General features: G+C 48.0%; 1 protein-coding gene across 1 annotated transcript; it reads left to right on the plus strand.

Annotated features, from left to right (window-relative positions):
- Window positions 1-3,190: 3,190 nt before the first annotated feature.
- Window positions 3,191-22,508, plus strand: ATP2C2 (ATPase secretory pathway Ca2+ transporting 2). The gene is made up of 26 exons (XM_088529098.1): window positions 3,191-3,277; window positions 6,170-6,280; window positions 6,809-6,925; window positions 8,046-8,135; window positions 8,207-8,304; window positions 9,195-9,303; window positions 9,383-9,532; window positions 9,657-9,725; window positions 10,135-10,210; window positions 10,437-10,503; window positions 11,732-11,856; window positions 13,785-13,882; window positions 14,008-14,109; window positions 14,534-14,623; window positions 15,582-15,683; window positions 16,263-16,419; window positions 17,725-17,895; window positions 18,101-18,198; window positions 18,291-18,341; window positions 18,767-18,933; window positions 19,448-19,516; window positions 19,598-19,714; window positions 20,206-20,353; window positions 21,214-21,309; window positions 21,635-21,776; window positions 22,396-22,508. The coding sequence occupies exons 1-26, from the start codon at window positions 3,191-3,193 to the stop codon at window positions 22,506-22,508; spliced, it is 2,820 nt and encodes a 939-aa protein (XP_088385224.1).
- The last annotated feature ends 647 nt before the right edge of the window (window positions 22,509-23,155 follow it).

The raw sequence follows: 23,155 nt of genomic DNA on the forward strand, positions 1-23,155 counted from the left end.
AGGAACAAACCGAGGGCTCCACCTTTCCCTGAATATCTCCATCCATTTAACTCCCTACATTTCTCTGTGCTTTCTTCCATGTGTCAAGTGCAACGTCATATTTGCACAGGCCTCTTTCTAGAATATTATCATATATGTCTTATCACAGTGGTTTCTTAACTCCTGTTAAAAAAGCAGGAGCCCGTATTTCATAGTCCCAGTCTTAGCTGAGGCCAGAAACTTGCCTTTTTTGGAGTGACATTACTTGATGTCTTAAAACACTGCAGCTTGTAGACAAAAATGCAAGTCTTGCACCCAGATGCCGCACGGTGAAACAGCTTGGGTTTTTTACAGCAAGTTTATTTTCAGAAAAGTCAGATCTTGAATTTCTGTTTACTGGACATCACCTTTCCTAGTGGTGCTATAATGTTTTTTTGTTTGTTTGTTTGTTTTTCCACATTCTTGTTACTATCCAAACTGAGAAACAAAGCCTTTGGAAGAAACATCTATAAACAATGTGTTTTCAGCCTTGAAGTTCCACCACGCTTCAGAAAAAAAGGAAAAAAAAAAAGCAGACTGAAAGAATTCTCGTGATCTTATTTTCTCCAAACAAAGTGGCTGAACATCAACCTTAGGAAGCACAGTAAGAAATCACAAATGTAGAGGTGTAGGGGTTCTTTTTGATGTTCCTGTGTACATTTTACAGCATGTTTGGTGCTAGGGTAACCTCTCCACGCTGGGTGCTAGCGATGCTCTGTGCACGTGCTCTCCAGACACGCGCACGTCCTGCGACTTTGGTGCTCAATAAAAAGTGTCCAGTCTATTTTTCAACTATGCCCAGTCTTGGTTGTGTATTCTTGGCATAAACGTGGCTTTAAATTATGTAAAATAATTGTTTAATACGTGGTGCTGAGCACTGAGCACCTCGGTGCAGGTAACACTTTGCCCTGATAGTGGCTCTTGAGAGTAGGGCAGGTGCAATAAAGTTCTCTGGGGCACAGGAGGCTTCATCTTTTATCACACTTCTTTTTTATGCAGCAGACACTACATTGCTCTAAGAGCACCTGTGAACTCAGCAAAGGGAAATGTTCTAGCAGAGCTACAAGCAGGAACTGTCTCTCAGCTGTGTTAATTCAGTTCAATTTGGGTCAAGGCATCAAATATGATGTAAAACAGCTGGTGGCCCCAGGAGACAACAGTAGCCATCATGGTTGCTCTTGAATCTTGTGCAGCTCCTCGATCACGAGTATGACAACATCCTCTAGCAACGGTGTTTGTTTACCCTTTCTTGCAAAAGGCCCAAATGAGTAGGAAATGTTGGTGCTTCAGCTTGGAAGATGTTTTTTTTTACTCTTGAAGTAACTTTTGGGACTGTAACCCGGGGTCATCTCTGAGAGCCTGCACTGAAACTCCAGAGGGCAGCTCCAGATCTACAGAACTTGCAGGTATGAAGCTAAAGCAAAAACAACCCTGTAACATTGAGCTTTCCTGTTCAGAGCTCCATGGTGAAGGATTGCATTTTTGTTGCATTGGGAAAGCTGTTCCGTGGCCTCATGAGCAGAGAGACAAGCCATGGCAGTGTCCTCGGAGACTGGTGGTTTCTTTTCCCACTCGGTACGGATGGAATTTGTTCATTTTCGTGGCTGTTTACTTCTCCCACGTTGCACTGTGCGCTCGGGTTAGGCTTTTCCCTGGAAATGCTGCCAGGGTTGCAGCTACCCCCTGCCCATGGTGAATACAGCATCCAAAGTGGCTCCTCCAGCTAAAATGCTCCCTGTTCCCATTCCCTGTGGACAGAGGAGCCCTGGGAAGGGAATCTGGACCCGGAGATGCCAGGTGGGCTGGATCACCTGCCTGGGACATCCCACCAGGATGCTTCCCCATGAATACCTTGTGGTGGGGGCTTGCACAGGAGGGATACGACCTGTGTATGACGGCAGAACATGGGAATTGCAGCAAATTCAGCAAATTCTGCCCATGCACCGGGTTTTTTTTCCCTCAAGGTGGCACAAGAGGAGCAGAAGTGTAACAGCCCCTGACTATGGGGAAGGAATCTGGCACCAGAAACTCCTGTGAGGCACCACTGCTACATAGCAATGGCTGTTCTAGCTGCTGTTTTATTAAATGATTATATTAAAACAGCTGCTTTTATTAATGAAAAAAAAAACTTTCTTTTTTCCAAGTAACCTACTTGGAATTGGAGTCTGGCCCTGCACTTTGTTATTCAGTGGTGATGATGGTTTAAGGACAGGTATTTGCAGCCCTGGACAGTCTGCTCCTGATTTATGAGATTCTTATGAGATGGGAATTAGTAGTGGGGGGGAAAATCTTCTACAGCTAAAACACTGGCATTTCTGCAGTTAGTTAAGTAAGAAATGCTATCAAATTACTGGATATGCTGCGTTACATCTTTACTAGCGTGCAAATTATACGTGTTGTGGCAGCATGAAGAAATACCGGTTGTATTAAGGCCGCTTTCTTAACATTATTCTCCTTATGCAATCCTAGCATGTGCTGAGCTATTAGATGGACAAATGCTCAACTCATCCATAGGATTTCCCAAGTGCTGGAGATCAGAGGCAGCCCTAAAATATAACTGCAGCCTGTGCCACAATCTTGTAGGAGTGTTCAGTGAGAACCACATTTTTCACCACTTTCCCATCAGGAAAACATGTGGACCTCATCCCAGCTGCTCGGATAAATGGGAGAAGCTCTTGCCATGCCCAGGAGCATGCGGAGGTTTCACCACCGAGAGCCTTTGGGACTTGGGAAGCTCCAGGTCGCTCCCGAGCTCCGGGTGCAGCCGCCGGCCTTGCTTCACCCAGCTGGGCGAGTCGGGACATCGTCCTCTGACACCTTCCCGTGGGAAGGAGCGTTGCAGCCATCCAGGAATGTCCACATCCCGCTCGAGCGGGAAGGGGAGGACACGAGGGAGAAACCGGCTGCAACTCCACATCCCCCGGCAGCGGGATGCATCCTCCAGGAGGGATGCTCATGTTGAACTTCTGCATCCACGTGCTAAAATCCATGGAGAAACCTCCCGCTGCCGCAAAGCAGAGAGGCCGTGTGCAAGGTTTCCCGGGCTGGAAGTCCCCGAACAGGCTGGGCGGCCGCCGGAGAGGTGGCACCGGTGACGCTCCTCCTGCCCGGCGGGAGGGCGGAGGGAAGCGCCCGGCTATTTGAGCGGCGCCGGCGCGGGCGGCCTCGCGCCATGCCGGGACGGGGCCTCCTCGCGCTCGGGCGCCGCGTGCCCAGCGCCTACCGGCCCCTGGGCAGCGCCGAGGAGGAGGAGGAGGAGGTGAGGGCTTCCCCTCTGCGGAGCAGCCCGTGCGCCGGGGCTGCCGCTCCGCGGTGGCAGCAGGAGGACGGGTGACCGGGGCGCTGCCGGGACGTGTGGCCCGCTAGGGATGCGTGAGCACGGGCACACGGTGGCACCGTGGGTGGCTGCGGTGGCCAGTCCCGTCCTCGTGCCCCCCTCGGTGTCACTATTAGTGTCACAGCTCGCGGCGAGTGACCCCAGAAGGGCTCCACAGCAGCTCTCAGCAGAGCCCGCGCTGGAGACCGCCTGCTTCTCTTGGACAAGGCTCATGTGAGAATGTGGATTTTGATTTATTTGCTTGTTTTCCCCCCTCCTGTCGCTTCCTCCCACGTCCCAGCTGGAGCAGGGTGCCTTCCCACATTACCTGTTCATCCTTCAGCACGTAGCGCTCATCCCTGTCGCCATCCCAATGGTACCATCCGTACTCCAGGAGGACCCCGTGCTGCATCCCGCAAGCGCCTGTTCTTTTTCCCCAGGCCGCGTTCCTGACCTTACCTAGCCTGGAAGCCAGCGGCGCTCAGCCTGTTCCTTGGCAATACCGTGTTTGTTGCACCACAATATTTCGTGTTTACGCCCAAATCCGCAGCCTCATGGAGTCCGAGCTCTGGTCTGCGCGGGGCGTTTTGCATTTCTGGTCTGCCAGGGAAATGCCTCATGCTCTTGCTGCAGGCCTAGGAAGTAGGAAGCAATGTGAAGCAATGGGAATTTTCAGTGGGAAATGCCCTCCTGAAGGAAAGGCAATGTCCGCCTGATTGTCATCCTAGGATGCAAAGACAGCAACGAAATAACCTGAATCTGAAGTCTATATGGATATAGATTTCCTTAAAGGAGAGATGTTTCATGGAGAGAGGAGTGAGGAGCACCCAGATTGCTCCCATCTGCGTGTCCCGCTGCCCAGGACACGGCGCATTAACATCCTCCGTGGCTGCACAGCATCCACTGCGTGAGTGGGCTGGAAGAGCCGGCGCCGGAGAGGAGGAGGATGAAGATGAGGAGTTCCCGGGGGAGCGGAGCTGCTGCGGATGCCACCGCGCCGGTCTGGAGTCCCTGGTGACACCAGCACGTGGTGCCAGCCCTTCACGCTGGCTGCGACGTGGCTGCTTTTCCTGCAGAAAAGCTGGCAGCACCTCTAATGTCTCAGAAGAGGCTGGAAAAGGTCTTGGCACCTGGATCTGCCTCCATCACCTGGGGACCTCTCAGCATTTCTCCCTTCTTAGGTTTAGCTTTAGGGAAGGTCTGGATCCCAGCCCAGACCGAGGGTCTCGGGAAGGCGAGGAGTTAACGTCAGCCCAGCTCTCCCCTGGGCCAGGGCTGAGGAGCGACTTGGATTTTAGCAGCCATGAAGGATGTATGAGAGCAGGGTTTCTGTTCAATGCTTTAAAGGGCTCCTTGGGCTAAACAGCCCAGGCCACTCTTTCCTGGATTACGACGTATTAATCAATCCAAAGTAATCCAAAATGGAGGAAAAAAAATATGCAAAATCTCAGGGGAGGCTGCGGAGGGGAAATCCCAGCGCTGCCCCTCGCCAGAACTCGCAGCCGGCCCTGGGGCTCTGCAGCGATCCCTGCGGATTCACCCTTGGACCCGGGCTGCTCCGATGATGGAGCGAAGGGGCTGGAGGATCCAGGCTTGGGCTCCCGGAAGGGGGCAAATCCCGCAGGCAGGAGCGGATCGATCCAGATGAACTCCCAGGACGCCGGGGCCCGTTTCCCGGCAGCGCAGGCTCCGCCGTCGCATCCGAGACGGAGCCGCCCGCAAAGCTGATCCCTGCGGGCGCCGTCCCACGCGTCCTCGGCCGCTTCCCCGGGCAACCCGCAGTGCGAGCCGGCCCCGGGGACACCCGGCCCCTGCAGAAACCGCCCGGGCTATTTGGGGCAAATCTCCAAGGTATTGGGGAGGCAGGTGGCTCTGGCTTGTAAAACGGCTCCTGCGCAAGCCAGCAAGGAACAAGCAGGCACCAAGTGCCCCAATAAAGGTTTTTAGCTTGTGCTCACTTTTCCCCTCTTGCAAGTTTAAGCCCATTATGTGTTTAATGAGGAAAAACAGGTTTTCCTCGTTCCAGGTGAGATGTTGGCAGGGCAAAGCCCTTATCTGCGCAGGGCGCCTGCTGGCACCCCCAGCTCCTCCTAGCCCGGCGCTGGGTTTGTTTGCGTTGCCGTAACCCGGCTCCTAATTCCTGTGAAGCCGGAGCTATGGAGATCCCAGCTCAACCTTTCCCCGGAGGTGGCACCGGAATCACTGCAAGGGCTGGATACTTTACTCTGCAGTAGGAGCTATTTCACGTCTCCTCTGTGGTGCACTCCATTTATCTCTATTATAAATAAATAGTGTGTATATAAGTATTATATATGTATAGAAAATGTATATATGCCAAAAAAGCCCTTTCTGCTTCAGGCTGCTGGAGCGTGTCCTTCTCCATCCCCTGAAAATACCACCAGCCCCTAATCCCTGCCTGGGGCTCCTGAGCCTGCCCGGCTATGAAAGAAGGTTTTGTATTCTTAACTTTCTGTAAAAGCCTCTTTTTCTTCTTATTTTTCTCTTTTTCCCTTTCTCGGTTGCATCTGTTCTGAATTCTTGCAGAGGACGGAGCCTCTCGCAGCTGCTGTTCAACATCGTTTGTGTCCAAGTCGTTTAACGTCCGTATTCCTTGCTGAGAAGAGATAAGATGCACCAAGCTTTGTGGCAGCCACAAAGCTTAATTACTAAATGTTATAAAGTGCCATGATTTAGGAAGGGCCTTAGTTAATTGTGTAATCACGTGGTCAAAAAGATAAGGGAAAGGAATAGGATTAAGAGAAGAACCAGAGAGATACTGAAATGCTTTTATTAACTGTGGTGCTGCCTGAATGCTGCTTTATCTCTCTTCCTCAGACCTGTGTGGAGTGCGAGCTGAAAATCCTCGAGCAAGAGGTGGACGTGGCCGTCCTGCCCCCCAAGGATGCCTGCAAGTGCCAGAAAGAAGAGCTGGCCAAAGCCTTGAACGTGAGGGCCTGGGGAAGGGGCGATCGGGCCGAGGGACCGAGCTGCAAAATCCTTCCTTGGTTCTGTGGAAAACTTCCCCCTTCGCCGTGGGGCGAAACCTCGGACCTGCTGTGCCCGAGCCGCATCCCGGGCGCTTGTTGTGATTTTGGTGATGGAAGTTGCCATCTTTTAATGCAGGCAATAATATATCTTGCTGCCACTTGTCCCCTGGGCACTTTCTCAGGACGTGATCTTTTCGTCCCTCCTCACCACGTGCAGTGAAACCAGAAATCAGTTCTTTCCTTTGCTGTTTTCAACTTTTAATTTGCCACTTCATCTATGACTCCCCACCTCTAGGCTTTGTTAATGAACGTGTGCTCCCTTTATGGGCTCTTGTGCTGGACGACGGTAAAGTTTTATAGTTTGATAGAAATAAATCCCCAAACAGAAGTAGTTTCCTATGTCCTACAGTTTCCTGGCGTTCCCAGATTTTCCTCAAGCCGTTTTCTGGGATGACTGCACAGCGCTGGCTGTTTCGCTCCCCTCTAGGTTGATTTGCAGACCGGACTCTCCGAGGTCTCCGTGCTGCAGCGCAGGCTCAAACACGGCTGGAATGAATTCTCGGTAGACAGCGCAGATCCGATATGGAAGAAATACCTGGACCAGGTGAGGATTTTCTGCCTGGATTTTATGCCCTGGGAACCTGCTTTGAATAGGCCTGAGCATTTTGGTACCCTGAACTGCTGGTGGTTTCTATTTCGACAGCTTCAGCCCCGGGGCAGGATGTGCCCTGGGCAGGGAGACGCTCTGTTCCCACAGGAAAGCCAACACGCGGTTAGGATGTGGGTCCATTTAGCGGGGAGATAACATCTTAAAATAAAGATAACTCCTTTTGACTCCATGCAGCCCACAAATCAAAAGCTCTGGATGGGTGCCCTGATTCCTGGAGCACGTTTATTCCCTTTAAGACGAGTGATAAACTTGGGAAAGCTTTGGGGAAAACTCGGGAAAAACAGTGGGAGCTTAAACTTCCCTGATTTGGGTTGTTGAGGTGGTCAGTGAAGGAAAGCACCGAACTTGGCTCCTGCAATGAGGTATTTCTGCTGTTCCCTCCAACACGGAATGGGTTTAAGCCTCAATTTTCCCACTGGGCATCTCCGCATTCCTGTTATCCAAGCTGGGCTTAGTCCAGCAATGTCCATTCCTGTGCTGTCTCTGCAGAGCCGTCATCTTCTCAAGTGGGACCAAAGCCTTTAAAATTCATGTGTGAAATGACAAAAAAGTGAGGAGTTTTCCCCAAATGTCATGAGTTTGCAGGTCCTCAGGGACAAGGGAACCTAGTGAAATGCCCTGGCCCTTCCAGGCTGAAACCTGCTCCTTCCAGCAGCCCTGCGCCCAAGGAAGAGCTTAGCAGATTAAAGAAAAAGAAAGAAAATAGAGAGGATTTCTGGTTTCGGATTCTAAAGGACAATTGTGGGTTTTGTGCAAGGCTCCAGGCTGCCCACGGGCTGTGCAGGGAAGACAGGATGTGGAGCAGGGATGGGAGGAAGGGAAGGGTCTTTAGGGGAGCTCCCACTGCCCTCGCTGTGCCCGGTCCCGTGCGTCCCAGGCAGGACTTAGCCCTGGGTGAGGAAAGGCAGCACAAAGCCACAAAGAGAATATAGAGAAAAAACCACCTTTGCAATGCTTTTTGTAGAAGCTGGGTGCCAGCCTGGCTGCAGCAATGCCATATTTAATATCTACAGAACTGCAATCTTTTTTCCGTTATTCTTTTTTCCCTTTCTAGTTCAAAAACCCGCTCATTCTGCTGCTGCTGGCCTCGGCTCTGGTGAGCGTGGTCACGAGGGAGTACGAGGACGCGGCCAGCATCACCATGGTAGGTGGCCCTCCTGTCACCCGGTCCGGCCCACGCGCAGCCCCGGGGCCCTGACGCGGCTCTGCTTGCAGGCCGTGCTCATCGTGGTCACCGTGGCCTTCATCCAGGAGTACCGCTCCGAAAAGTCCCTGGAGGAGCTGCACAAGCTGGTGCCCCCCGAGTGCAACTGGTGAGGAGAGAGGGCCGGGGTGGGCGATGATGCTCTGTGGGTCCCTGGGTCTCGCCGTGCACCTGCATTGGGCATTGGGGTGGTGGCATCTCCTTGGGCCCCTGGATCTGGATCCACCATGGGGCTGGAATTGAGCACCAGGAAGCTCCTGGAGATGCTCCGCTCACCATCCAGCGGCATCCAGGAGAAGGTCTCCACGCTGCTGGCTCCCCCATGCTGCAGGAGCTCCGCCTGCATCCTTTGCTTTTGGCACAAGGGCCGTTTTCCATGGAATAGCCATATCGTGCCTGGCATGTCCCATCGCCTTAACATGCTGGGAACGCTTTCTCGTTTCTCTTTACAGAGCAGTTCTGCCAAGGCCAACATGACCAACAAGCCATTGGGTTTGCAGGAAGGTTGTACCTAAGAGGTGGTGTGGCCCTTTCTTGTTGCAAACATTCCCCATCGTTGCATTTTACTAATGCCACCGTTTGGAGTTTTTTGCAATTAATATGACAGCATAAGCACCTGAGCATTCAAAAGACTGCGCTCTTAACATAAAAGCAAAGCATCAGGAGCAGTTCTACCTTCCCAAAGCTTTCCAAGTCTCCTAAGTGACCTGCACGGCATGACCTAAAGTGTGAGCCAAGGGAAAAGCATGACTTGCATTTTCTACCTACTGCTTAGATGCTATTTAAGTCACTAACCACCAAAATGCGAATCTTCCATAATCCACCCATCTGTTTCTGAATTAAAACAGCCCCAAAGGGAGCATAATCAGCTCTCCTTGTTGTTATGTTTATTTTTACGTTCCTGTTTGCACTGGCCGCTCTCTGGGCACACTCAGGAAGCTGCCGAAGGAGCCCTCACATCCTGCTCTTCCCTCTCTTTATTCCATTTGCCCAATGCAGCCTCCGGGAAGGGAAGCTGCAGCACCTCCTCGCCCGGGAGCTGGTGCCTGGAGACATCATATACCTCTCTGTGGGAGACAGGGTCCCTGCCGACCTCAGGCTGATAGAGGTAAACACAGTGGGGTACTCAAAGCTTCGCTGGGAAGTTTCGAGTCTCAACATTGCCAGAAACGCTCGCGTTTCGTTAGGTTACGGATCTGCTGGTGGATGAATCCAGTTTTACAGGCGAGGCTGAGCCTTGCAACAAGACGGACGGCGTGGTGCCCGAGGCTGGAGACATCACCACGCTGAGCAACGTGGTCTTCATGGGAACGCTGGTGCGCTACGGGAAGGGAAAAGTGAGTCCTGCCCCTCCATCTATCCCTTGATGGTAGTTACAGAATCTCCTGCATAAGATTGATGTTATGACATTTTTTTAAATCTCTTTTTTTCTTCCCCCCCTCCCCGCTTTTTCTTTTTTAGGGGGTAGTTATTGGGACAGGCGAAAGCTCACAGTTTGGCGAGGTGTTTAAGATGATGCAAGCTGAAGAGGTAAAGACGTCTCCGGGCCGCTCTTGCAGGGACCTAAACTCTGGGTGCTCGGTCTGCAGCTGCCTCGCAGACGCCTGCCCCTCTCGGTTGCTTTGTTGCTGCAATTTCCTCTAGATATCTCTAATTTCACTTCCACAGCTGCCAGGCCTTTGCTGGCCGACAGATAAGGAGCTAGTTAACGCCCTGCTTTGCTGCATTGCTTGAGCCCTTAGCACAAGGCAGTGAGGCAGGGGGATGGAGCCTCCTCCTGCTCCGCAGGATGCTCCGTGTCCGCTGCAGCCTGGACCATGTTTGGGCTTCAACACCGGGCAATGATGAGAGCAATACGGGGCTTGTAGTCACTGCACGCAAGCTGAATTCCTCTTGATTTATTAATAAGCAAAGAAAAATAACCATTCTCTGCTTTCAGACCCCCAAAACTCCTCTCCAGAAAAGCATGGACAGGCTGGGCAAGCAGCTCACCCTTTTCTCCTTCGGCATCATCGGTGAGTCGAAGGAAACGCTCCTGTTTGCGTGGTCAGCCCCTAAAACCTACCGTGCTCCAGGGCTCCTTTTCCAAATGTCCCTGGTGATGGGGCTGATGTGAGCTTAGCAGGGTCCAAGCAGGAAGGTTTGGGAAGAGGAGGTCTGGGGGCCTCATCATATACTCAGTTCCCCATACATATCTATTTCTTAAGGTTTTTTTAGTCTGTTATTTTTTCTCTCCTGCAGGTTTAATAATGCTCATTGGCTGGTTGCAAGGGAAATCTCTTCTCAGCATGTTCACAATTGGAGTTAGGTGAGAAAAGCACCTTTCCCTCTGTATTGTAATGAAATGTATCCCAGAGATTTCTCTGTTCAAAACAATGGCCATTTCTTCACACAAAAGAGGAGATCCTTTAAAAACTTATATTGATCTTGCACTGGCAAAATTAATGTGAGTTTTATTATAGACTTCAGTAGAAAAAAAAATGGGAATTTATCTAATCTTGGGGAGATGTTAAATTCAGATCCTTTTTCATCATTACCTTTGAATGATGTGGTCTAAAAAAAAAATTCACGGCAATATCCACTTCATCTTGCTGTGAATGTCCTTAACTGTGAGCACTATGAATTTAGTGGGAGTGTAGCAACAGCAAATATTAGCCTTTGCTGTTCTTACTGCATATACATATAAAGATTAGAATGTGCTTTTAAGGGCATAAGATGCATGCACAGCCCCTTAATCAAATATAATAAACCATGTGTTTTTCGTAGTATCAATAAAACCTGTTGTTTGGCATTGTCATAGCTCTAAAATAATTCACTTTTTAAAAAAAAAAAAAAAAAAAAAAAGAGCCAAATGAGCTCAGTGCTCACCTGCTTCTCACTTTTTGTCATTTTAAATAGGAATTTGAAGTCCAACTTTTGGAGAAAAGCCTCTGGGTTTCAAAGACTGTTTGATTACTTTCTGTGTCCCTCGAAGTGCCCAGAGTTACCCCTGGGATTGCCGAGGGACAGGGCAGACAGTGTCTGGATTTCTCCAGCACAGGATCTTTCCGCAGGTTTTAATGATGCTCTTGCTCCTCGCACAGCCAGCCGGGTTTGGGGAGCTTGATCCTTCTATCCACAGCTCCTACCCACACGGAGGAGAGGGAATGAGGGGCTAGGAACAGAAGGAAGGCCAGGAGCCAACAAACAGGCAGCGATGCTGAGGAGCATTGAACTTCTATCCTCAGAAAGTTAAATGAAACGAAACCCAACCCCTAAATCCCCGCTTAGCCAGAAGTTAATGCTCTTTGGAACGTAAAGAAGAAAAGGAATTGCTCTGCCGAAATCGCCCAGAGGAAGGTGGAAGGGCTGGATAAATATCCTGCTTTTTCATTTACAGCGTGCCAAGAAATTTCAGTGCTTGGTGCTGCACGGGCGGCCGATGGCCTCCCAGAGCAGTGCAAATAAGCAGGGAAACGGGCTCCCCGTGTGACGTTTCGATAGGTGTTTGCAGTGTGACCTGCCCGTTGAAGCTGGTGTCTCTCCCCTGTCCCCAGCCTGGCGGTGGCCGCCATCCCCGAGGGCCTCCCCATCGTGGTGACCGTGACGCTGGTGCTGGGCGTGCTCCGCATGGCCAAGAAGAGGGTCATCGTGAAGAAGCTGCCCATCGTGGAGACCTTGGGTGAGCCTGGAAGGGGCCGTGGAGCTTGGGCGTCTGCCTGGCTGCTGAAGAGCAACGGGCTGCCCAGGGGGGCCTCGGTTGGGTCAATAGCTGTGGATGTGCTTCCTGGGACAGAGAAACCCCCTTGGATTTAGATACGTTTTCTGCCCTACATTTGTCTCCCTTTTCCTTTATTTTTCTGGATGGAGCTGATCTCCATTAGAGATGGTGCAGACAGAAAACACTTGGGACATTTCCTTTCTGCTGCAAGCCAGTTCCAGGCGTGGGTCCATGTGGGGTGGATTTGCTTGGTCCCTCTTTCCTCACCACCCTGTGGCCAGTCCCACAGGCCCATCCTGAATCCATCTTTCACATCTGGCTAGAAGACCTTACAACCACCTGCTGCTCCACAGTGTGTGGGATTATCCCCCAATGTCCAAAGAGAGATGGAAAATAGGGCTAGAGAAGACCTTAAGGAGACATCCAGCCCCTCCGTGCTGCCATGGGGCAGTTATAATGAAATTATTCCCGTGTCTCCCCTTACCTCCAGTTTGGCCCTTGTCCCCAGGTCCCCATATTCAAGGCTCTGCTATCCTGACCTTTTTGCTCAGTATGGGAGTGACACCAAGACAAGACATGCTGCATGCTTAGTACTAATTAGTTTCCTAATCAGAAAGTACAATTACATTCGAGGCCTGGCCCATGCAGTTTCAAATGTGCTGCAGAGCCTGATGCTTCAGGTAAGACTCATGTTCCTTGGAAGTGCTGCCATAGTTTGAACTGCCCTTGTTTGCTCTGCACCAAAGGATTCCTACCACCCTCATTTTATTGCATCTGCCCTGAGCCAGCACATCTGTGTCTGCCTTATCTCCTTCAGAATTTCGTTTGAACAGGGCTCTGCCCAAAGACATCACAGCAAGGTGCCTGGTTCCTCTGTGAGACAGTCCATGGGTGGCAAAAGCTGTATTCCCCTGCCCAGTAATTGCACTAAGTCTGTTAGAAAGGAAGATAAATGATATCCTGCTTCTTTATCTGATTCCTTAATTGTAAATAATGAAAATGAAATATGAGAGGTGGTGGCTTTGCTCTGTGTTAATCCTCCAAAATGGCAATTCATTTAATCGCAGCTCACTCTGCTCTGTTCTCCCTGGGTTCTTACCTGGTGCTGGTCGTGCTGCCAGGGTCTGTGTCCCTCACCGGCAGAACCACGAGGGAAACTCAGAAAGGAGTTGGATTCTGATTCTCTTTAATGTCTTTTCCCCACTTTTGGAACTGGAAGCTAACCTTAACGTGGCCGCTGTGCTAATCCCCTATTTTGCTGTGCTATGGTGTAAATGGGCACCAGAGCAAATGTGAACTGGCTTCCAAATCATTATGTGCTTTGCCGAAATGGTAGTGCCAAAACGCAGAGATTGAACGGGGCAACCACTGCTGTTTGCACCTTTTTGGTAAGTAGTTTTTGTGGCAGTCCTTAACCTGGGCTGTTATTTCAGATTTAGAGACAGGGAAGCAAGGGGTAAATGACTATTTGAGGAAGTTTGCAGCAGAGTGGGGATTTGATCACTCTTCTCAGTACATAGTAGCTGCTCTGCTGGTGTGCAGCATCGCAGCTCGGAAACACTGGCCACGTCGCTGGAAATCAGGGTCCTCTCTGCCTGTCTATGATACGATGCCCAATACAACACAGCCTTCTCCAGCTGCCTCCTACCCCATCTCACATCCAAGTTTTGTGCACGATACCCTGAAGTGCAATCAATTCCTTTCCCCCTCATCTTTTTCGTAACAACCTCCTCTTAGGAAACCCCTCCACTTCTTGGTGTTTCTTTCCTTTTATGCCCATGCGCAGTTTAGGTAACATCAGAACAACATGTTCTCCCTCTTCTAAGACCTCAAATCTCCTTGTGCAGCTGCATTATTTATTAGTTCTGATTAAAGCTTCCTTGCATCAGGTTGCTGCAATGTCATCTGCTCCGATAAGACGGGTACCCTGACAGCCAACGAGATGACGGTGACTCAGCTGGTGACCTCGGATGGATTCCAGGCAGAGGTATGGACCATACAATTCCATGGACTTGGGATGCTTTGAGTTACCAAGCATGTTCCCCATATAAATATGGAGTAGGATGGTCCTGCTTGCTGCTGAGAACTTTGCTCTTTCTCCCCTTTCCTCAGGTTAGTGGGGTAGGCTATAATGGAGAAGGAAACGTTTATCTTTTGCCATCAAAGGAGATTCTCAAGGAATTTTCCAATGTCTCCGTTGGGAAATTAGTGGAGGTAAGTATAAATTGTGGACCAGCCTGTTTAGTTGCACGTGATTTTTAACTTTCACAGATGAAATTGGGTGAGGAGTGTGAAAAACATTACTTTCATAACTCTAAAATGAACTGCCTTGCTAGAGGACCCTTCTAGAAAGGATCTGAGTAATTCTTACAAGATACCTGGAGCTTGTTGGTAGAAGGAAGCATGAAGCATCCAGGGAGAGAGCAGAGCCTTCAGTTTAAGGTGTCTATGAAGCTCCCTTCTTGGCTCCTCTCCTTTTGACAAAGGCTGTTAGGAATTGGGACTATCTAAAATCTGGTGATATTTCTTATCTGGGGATGTGGCTGCTTTCAATCTGCATTTATTTCATTAAAAGAGATGAAAAATCTTTGAATTTAGCTTAAAGAAATAAACCATGTAAATATGTCGCTTCCTTTAGGCTGGCTGTGTGGTTAATAATGCCATCATCAGGAAAAATAATGTAATTGGGCAGCCCACAGAAGGAGCTCTCATTGCCCTTGCAATGAAGGTAAGATTGGTAAGGTTTAAAAATTTCCAGATATTTCCCAAAAATTAATAATAAAAACAAGAAGCTGCAATTATTAGAAAAGAGTGAGCAGTCTCCTTCAAAGTATTCACTCTGGTTTTAGTTTCTTCTCCCCAAGGTCATACATGCACATCTCTCCCACACAAACCTGCTGCTGCAGACAAACATCTTCCCCGAGCTTCTGTATTAACAGTAATAATTGTTTTGCATGGTTAATGTGTGCAATTACTCTGCATAATGGATTTCTTCTGGGCTCACATCAGACTGCTTGTTTAATATTTTCTGCAGATTCCAATTAAGGGTTCAGGAGGAGGAGAGAAGAACAAGAATGGGCCATATTATAAATTATGGCATAGGGTCACCCTGGAGTAGGGCATTTGGTAGCTTTTAACTTTTTTTTTCTATTTATGAGTGTGTAAAACAAACGTTTCTGCTGCATATTGCATTCATGTTCATTGATGGAGGAAGAGGGCTGTAAAACACCTCACGATATCATCTAATCAGCATCACTTAGCCTGTGGTGCACAGACCCCAGGTGGGCTGTAAAGCACCAAAGTTGCCTGATTAAATGATTACACAGAAATATTACCTGCAAACACCTGCCAGTTCTAAGGTGTGCAACTGCACCGGTGAAACCACGTTATTTTGTGAAACGATAACATTGTTTTTCTCCAAATGCTAAATTAAAATCATCATCCTGCATGAGCCAAGGAATAGGAGAGTACGAGGGGCTTCAAACTCGAGTTTAAATAATCAGGCACCAAAATGGGAAGGCAGTTTTGAGCATGTACAGTTTAATTTTCCCCCTGCTTCCTGCAGCTCTCTGAAATGCAACTGCCTGCAAGTACCTGGCCAATGGTTACTGCTTATGATATACTGTGCTATAGAAAATATATGGGAGTATGGTTCAGTATTACAGTGCTCTTTTACTTTATTTTAGATGGAATTAAGTGACATAAAAGATATTTATATAAGAAAGAAGGAGATTCCGTTTAGCTCTGAACAAAAATGGATGGCTGTAAAATGCATGCTGAAAAACCAGGTAAAGCAAACGGTTCCGTCAGCAGGTTTTGTGTTTCCAATTGTGCAACTCCACAATGGGTGTGAAATGGTATCTCTTTAGCAAATAAGGTTTTCAAATATTAACTATGTCAGGAGAAAAGCTGAGCAAATTTCAAAATTCCCGGCTGGGGTGTAATTCTAGATTGCAATGCTGCCTTTGAATGGAGGGAGATGATACTTATCCTATGCTGGGTTGAGCCGGGAAACAAAAGCTTTTCTGTGAAAACTCGCAGGGGAAGAAAAAGCTTAATGTTTGCAAGGAATTGTTGGCCATTTTCTCCTCACCAGATTAAGGAGTTAATCTTAGCAGATGCTGTTCTCCATTTTCAAAACACGCCACCGATTTCATGACTGTTCTGCCTGTCTCTCCAATGGCCCAGCATGAAAAATGGTTATAGCAAAAATATCCCTTCCTATAAATTGTACATGCACATGGGTATTTCACAAAACAGGTAAAAGAGCCGTTTCATCAAAGATGTAAGGCTTTATATGCTTCCATATTTTAAAAACGTACTTTTTGGTTTTTTTTGATAAAATCTATTATCTCCTTCCTTTAAAGGACCAGGAAGACATTTACTTTATGAAAGGAGCCTTTGAGGAAGTTATTCGGTACTGCACCATGTACAACAGCGGGGGCCTTTCCCTCTCGCTCACGCCGCAGCAGAAAGCCTCCTACCAGCAGGAAGAGAAACGAATGGGATCCTCGGGTCTCCGGGGTCAGTGTCCATGGTCTAGACCCCTGAGCCTGCAGCTTCTCCTGCCTCCGGGTTTTCCTTCTCCATTGGGTCTCGCCTCTGCACTTGGTGGTGCAGGTGGTGTACGGCTGTGCGCACGCTGCTGCCTTCTCCTCCTCCCTTGCCATCCCCGTGTTCATTTTCTTCTCTGTTTTGTTATGCAAACTGTTGATAGACTGTCAAGCAGGAGAACAATCTGGTCAGGGTGTTCTCAGCTCCAGAGGGCTCCGAACGAAAGCAGCACATGTGGGAAACTGAAGGCAGATTGAGGTTTAGCAAGAATGGTGGTGATGGGCTTATGGTTGGACTTGGTGATCTTGAAGGTCTTTTCCAACCCTAGTGATTCTATAATTTGCTGTCCTGCCTTGGGTTTGGGCACTGATATTTTTTTATTTGCCGTTCGGTTCAATTCTGGACCAAATCCGATGATCTTTGCTGCTGCCTGCATGTCAGCACACAACCCACTGAAGTTCACACACATCCCACTTCCTCCATCACTAGTAACATCATTTCAAAAGCACCTCAAGACTTTCCACACCGTAATAAAGGCACTTTCTCTTGTGCCCATTCCCAGGGTATAAGTGGGTGAGAACAACTCTTGGCAGCACGCTCTGGAAGAAGGTATCATTAATATATATATATTCTCCAGGCCTGTGTCTTGCGGTTAGTAGCTCATGCGTGACCTTTGCCTGGCAGTATCAGAGTTATCTGCTGCTGTGAAGGGCAAATTGCTGCTCTGAAGAGAAGCAATTAGCTCAGGTAGCTGCTGCTCCAGTCATCAAAGCAACATGGACACGAACCCCTGGCAAAATATCCCCGACTTATTTCGGCCGCTGAAGGATACGGTTAGGCACCAGGGACGGGAACAAAACGTTCAGAGTGTTGGTGACCTGATGGCACTAGTTTAACTGGAGCTACACTGCACTTTGTTAGATGCGAAACGTCTCTGCAGAGACCTTATTGTTGCACAGTCATCTATTCGTGTCTGCCCTAACATTGCACTGCCCCTGTTTAACCTCCCTTTATTCAGGCAGGACTTGTAGATAAATTTAAACAAGACAGACACAAATCCTAAGAGCAATGAATGTGAAGCAGAAGTGCATTGATCCAGCTAGACTCGTGTCTTTGAAGTGGTGCAAATTTTCGTATCTGTGCAAGACTGGAATATCTGGTTTAATCACTTCTCCAGCTGAAAACTTAGGATCTTCTAAATGCTCATTTTAATGTTTTTTAATAAATAATAAATAATGCAGCCTTCTTCTTATTTTTTTTTTTCTCTTTTTCTAGTACTTGCTTTGGCTTCAGGTCCAGAACTGGGCAGACTCACATTTTTGGGTCTGGTTGGAATAATTGATCCCCCGAGGGCTGGAGTGAGAGAAGCTGTTCAAGCCCTTTTTGAGTCTGGTGTATCAGTGAAGATGATAACTGGAGACGCTCTGGAAACTGCCACAGCTATAGGTACCAAAATTAGCTTTACTCCTACAAATCTCTATTCCATATGTCCAGCGGCATTTGCTTATTAATCATCTTTATTGTTCTTTTCGTATGTGCAGTATAGGCTTTAAATCTCTGTCTCATTAACTGACGTTTTATTTTGCTGTTGAATGGAATGTAGATGTTCTCTGAGCTGAAGCCAGATGTCATTCTGGGCTCTCCTTTGCAGGACAGAATATTGGTCTCTGCAACGGGAAGCTGAAAGCCATGTCTGGGGAAGAGCTGGAACAACTGGCAGAGTCAGAGCTGACAGCCACTGTCAAGAATGTAATGGTTTTTTGATTATAATAATAGGGACTGGTTCCATCTCCAGCAGCATCCATCTGACCCATGATTGTAACTTTCTCTTTGGTATGCAGGTTTCCGTCTTCTTCAGAACAAGTCCAAAGCACAAACTGAAAATCATAAAGGTACTGAGAGCCTCTCAACAGCATTGCATGCTTCACACTGCCAAGGCGTGAGGGGGATCCAGGAGTTCTCAGGACACCTCCTGGCTTTCCAAGAAAAGGTTGACTTAAACCACAGGGCAATAAAACCCAAGCTAGAGCACTGCTCCTAGGTACACCGGTCACTAGTGTTTCTCTTGCAGGGCAGGTCTGGAGTTAAGATACTGAATACTCCTGAAAATCTCTTAATTTTCAGTCCCTTTGAGACTTTTTTTCCTGTGCTCCGTATTGTTCATAGACTTGTGAGCTGCTAAAGTCCATTTGACCCTTAAAGTTGTTGCATAGTCTCAGCCTTCTGTTCTTTGCTAGTTAAGTGCAAATCCTAGGATTGCCAAAAGGGCTTGCTTATTTGTCTCTGGCTTCAGCCTCCCACCTCTCCACCCCTACAGGCTTTGCAAAGGGCTGGGGCAATCGTGTCGATGACAGGCGATGGTGTCAATGATGCTGTGGCCCTTAAATCCGCTGATATTGGGATTGCAATGGGACAAGCAGGCACAGACGTCAGCAAAGAGGCTGCCAACATGATCCTCGTGGACGATGACTTCTCCACAGTGATGTAGGTTCAGATACTTCCTCCCTCAGCCACTTTCTTACTTCAGCTACCTTCTTGCTTTCTATTGCAATAAGTTTGTTATGTGGCTATGCTGAAAATACCCTGGTTTCTCATTTTTATAGTAGACTGTAGGGATCTGAAAGCACCTCGAAGTCTTGGTAGTTCATAGCTTGTTCTGTATCCAGGAAACTCAGAAGAAAGATGTGTAATTTGCAACGCTCTGTTGGTTCATAACAAACAGACACAGTGGGCAGAGTAAAGATAGAAGCAGGTCGCATGCCTGCTTGATGAACCAAAACCTGGCTTCAAGAACCAGCGTTTGCAGGTCTACCACTGTTTTAGCTATCAGTCATTTAACTAAGAAGCTGCACTGGTGTCCCTGTCCTAAGCTGGGCTCTGAATTGCAGCCGAAAAAAAATACTGGAAAAGACAAAAAATAGTCTTTGAGTTTCACAGGAAGCACAATTTAAAATGGTGTGGATGCTAGTTGTTTGTTTATTTTTCCTCTGCCTTACAGGAATGCAATAGAAGAGGGAAAAGGAATATTTTACAACATAAAAAACTTTGTGCGGTTCCAGCTTAGCACGTGAGTTTGTGGTTGCTCAGGTTTGGGTTGAAGCTCCTTTTGGGTGAGGCCCTCCAGAATAACCCTCTGCTGTGATTGCAGGAGCATTTCAGCTTTGAGCCTCATCACTCTGTCTACGGTGCTCAATCTACCGAATCCTCTCAATGCTATGCAGATTTTATGGATTAACATCATCATGGATGGGCCTCCAGCCCAGAGGTATGCAAGACTCAAATGAACGAAATAGACTTGATGAACCCATTGATTTTTAAGAAGTCTGAATGTGGCTTTGGAACAGAAGCTCCTATGATTTCTGCTCTAAGAACCAATCATTTGGTGGTTAGATGGGATGAATCGCTCTTCTCTCTCCTTGCTCTCCAAAACCACAAGACATTAGGACTTCATTCACCTGCTGTGTAGAACTGTTCCATTTTGGAAGGGGTGTTGGCCATAACCTTAGAACCAGCTCTCCCTCTGGGCTGGGATATAGTAGCCTAATAGGCCATTTCAGGAGTTTGTTACATAAAAACAGATGCTTATACAGGTCCCTGGATGTATTTGGGCCATTTGTAGTCCTGCCACAACACTGGTACCTCTCATGCTTTGTCTTAAAGGATTTCATCCCCCAGATCCGTTCTCTCTCATCAGCAGTACCGTTTGGGGATGATCCGTGGTAACTAAACATGCTGCTCTGCTTCTATCTGAGGCAGTTTGGGAGTTGAACCTGTTGACAAGGACACCATCAAACAGCCCCCTCGCTGCATCACGGACACCATCCTCAGCAGATCGTTGATCCTGAAAATCTTCATGTCGGCTCTAATCATCATCAGCGGCACCCTCTTCGTGTTCTGGAAGGAGGTGAGCAAAGCCTGCAGTCGCGTCCCCTCGTCATCGAGGCAGGGAACGAAGCGAAGGGCAGTCCCTGCAGCACGTGTGGCCCTTGAGGAGGAAGGACTAGGAGAGCAGGGTCAGCTCCTGCTCTGCTGCTGCCTTCCTGTGCTGCCTTGGCCTTCGCTGGGTCGGAGCTTCCCCTCCAGAACGGGAAAACCATTCCTTAATATCATGACAAGGCTTCACGGTACTTGTCACTGCAAGGTACATCAGCACAATGATTTACTGTTAGTAAAGACAGTTAATACTGTATCAGCTAAGAATATTCTGAATTAAATTACTTTTTCTCTTTGATAAACCACACATCAACATTATACCTCTGAAAGAAGTAACACGTTGCAGATAAATTACAGTCTTCATATTAATGATCACACTGAGAATACTGTAATTTGAACATGAATCCTGGCCCAGGATTACTGTTCTTGCAGCTCTGTAATTGATGCTCTGGGAAAAGCCAGGCTTCTGGTGAAAAATCCTCCTATTGAGTCAGCTAATATACTTGACTATTTATGATGTTCATGAAGTATTCCTCTGGCACAACGCTGTGTTTTGTACACACTGGTTCGTATAAGTCATCAATACATTTTAGGACTCTCTGGTCAAATTCCATGCTAAGAATTTAAAACCCTGTTGATAAGATTGTAAACTCACCCGTTAGCAGTGGGAAATGAACGTTGCCACAGCAGCTAGAGCTGGATTTATTCATTTGCTTTCCTAGACTTCAAGTTGAGTGCAGTCCTTAAAGAGAATATTTATTTCACGTATTGCATTGACATTTTTGTAAGCAGCCTCTTAAATAGCACCTCTATTTTCACATCTGTTTTCAGAATCCAAAAAGTGGCATAACTCCCCGAACCACCACCATGACTTTTACCTGTTTTGTGTTTTTTGACCTCTTCAACGCCCTGACGTGCCGCTCTCAGGTAAGATGAATGACTGCTCTGTCAGCAGCAATTATTTTGTCTCAGTGTACTAACATAAACACTAGTCGTGTTAATGTCTTGCCTAATAAGAGGATTTTTGATGTCATTTGAAGCAGCACAATTTTTATCTTTTTATCTTTTAAAATAAAACTGACCATCACAGTTCAACTGCAACTCCTCTTTCAACAGTACCCAGCTCTGAGTTAGCATTCATGTAACTGCAATTTGCCAAAAAGCAATAGATTTTATCTGCAAAGAAACAGCTTGACATTCAAGTACCATGAGGAGACTGGGCAATACCACGTTTCTTTTCTCCCCTCTCTAGACAAAGCTGATATCCGAAATAGGCTTTTTTCGAAACCGCATGTTCTTGTACTCTGTGCTTGGGTCATTTTTGGGACAGCTGGCTGTTATATACATCCCTCCATTACAAAAGATCTTCCAGACAGAGAATTTAGGAGCGTTAGGTAAGTTACAAAATAAGTAATGCTTTTTTTTTTTTCTTTAAAAATCTTTACAAAGCAGCTCAGATTTGCCCCGTTGTTCCATGATAGCTCCCAGGAGAACTCTGGTGAAAGAAATATGCATATAGCTATACGCAAATGTTAATATTTAATGATGTGAATCATTGCACATAAATGAATGTAAATGCAGACATGGCAAGATTTACTGTAAAGGAAGCTGCCTCGGATGATTACACAGTTCCTCCGTTTCGAAATAGTGGGTAAATGTTTCCTTGTTGAAATACAACGTGTTTCACCAGTACAGCCGCTGTAGGCAGCCCCTGCCACAGTCCAGGGGTGTCTGTGCTGTTAGAGGCAGGGCTCAGCGGGCCCAGGTGACTCACGGGGACGTCCCCAGCCCTCGGGCAGGCCGCAGCGCGGGCTGTTTGGGCACATGCTGCCGAGCCCTGCTCCAGCTTGGGAGCTTGCAGAAGCCCGGGCAGGTTGTGCAGCTCTGCCCTTGCACCCGTGCAAACACCTGCAGTAAGAAGGGCCTCACCCGGCCCTTCTTGCTCCGCACGACAGCGCCCTGCTCCCGTGTTGCTGCTCCCGGTCCCACTGCTCCGCTGTTTCTCCCTGCCAGACCTGCTCTTCCTCATGGGCCTGGCTTCCTCGGTTTTCCTCGTGTCCGAGCTCGTCAAACTCGGGGAAAGAAGTTGCTGCCGCCCGGAGTGCACGAAGGGCCGTCCCTGCTGAGCACGAGGCCGCGGGTCCCTGCGGGGGATGGCACCGGGAGGTGCCTCCTTCCCGGAGCCGCTCCGGGAATTTGTCCGACCGTCCCCCCTGCTCCCTTGGCTGCTCCTGCTCCGCTCTCTGCGACGAATGCAGCTGCTCCTGGTTAAAGCAAAATCACGTATATTTTTATTACACACTGATCTCAATGTCAAGAATGGAGGGAGAGCACCAGACAAAACAACAGTGTCTTGTACAGAAAAAAAAATCTACTGTACATAAGCTAAAATTTTATTTATTTTATCACAATGATTTTTATTAATAAAAATCTATGTTTTAAAGTGTTAGAGAATTATTTCAGAGAGACTCTTGATTTAAATCTTTTCCTTGTTTTTAAATACGAAGAAAAAAAAAGAAAGGCTTTTATGAGGAGTTCTTTCGCTATGGGCAATTCATAGTGTTTCTAGATTCCTGGAAAACTAGCCTGGATTCAGCAAGATGCTCAGGCAAAGTGGGGGCCATGGCAAAAGAAGCAGGGAGAGCTCAGCCCTCAGCTGAGACCTGTCACGAGCTGCCGCAGCCATAGGAGGAGCAGGAGCAGAGCGGAGGTCTCAGCCTACTACCCTCACCTTAAGGTTGTGTATGAGACTCCTATCGTCAGCTTATCACCA

Source organism: Tinamus guttatus, unplaced genomic scaffold (assembly GCF_059628265.1).
Source record: "Tinamus guttatus ecotype Peru unplaced genomic scaffold, ASM5962826v1 Tinamus_guttatus_pri_ptg000323l, whole genome shotgun sequence".
In the NCBI taxonomy this organism is placed as follows: Eukaryota; Metazoa; Chordata; class Aves; order Tinamiformes; family Tinamidae; genus Tinamus; species Tinamus guttatus.

Bases quoted from the DNA above. Each gene is read 5' to 3' on its own strand.
- ATP2C2 (XM_088529098.1), top strand. From the start codon at position 3,191: ATGCCGGGACGGGGCCTCCTCGCGCTCGGGCGCCGCGTGCCCAGCGCC. The intron at 6,281-6,808 runs GTGAGGGCCTGG...GCTCCCCTCTAG, and splicing joins AGCTGGCCAAAGCCTTGAAC to GTTGATTTGCAGACCGGACT. The intron at 14,624-15,581 runs GTAAGATTGGTA...ACTTTATTTTAG, and splicing joins TCATTGCCCTTGCAATGAAG to ATGGAATTAAGTGACATAAA.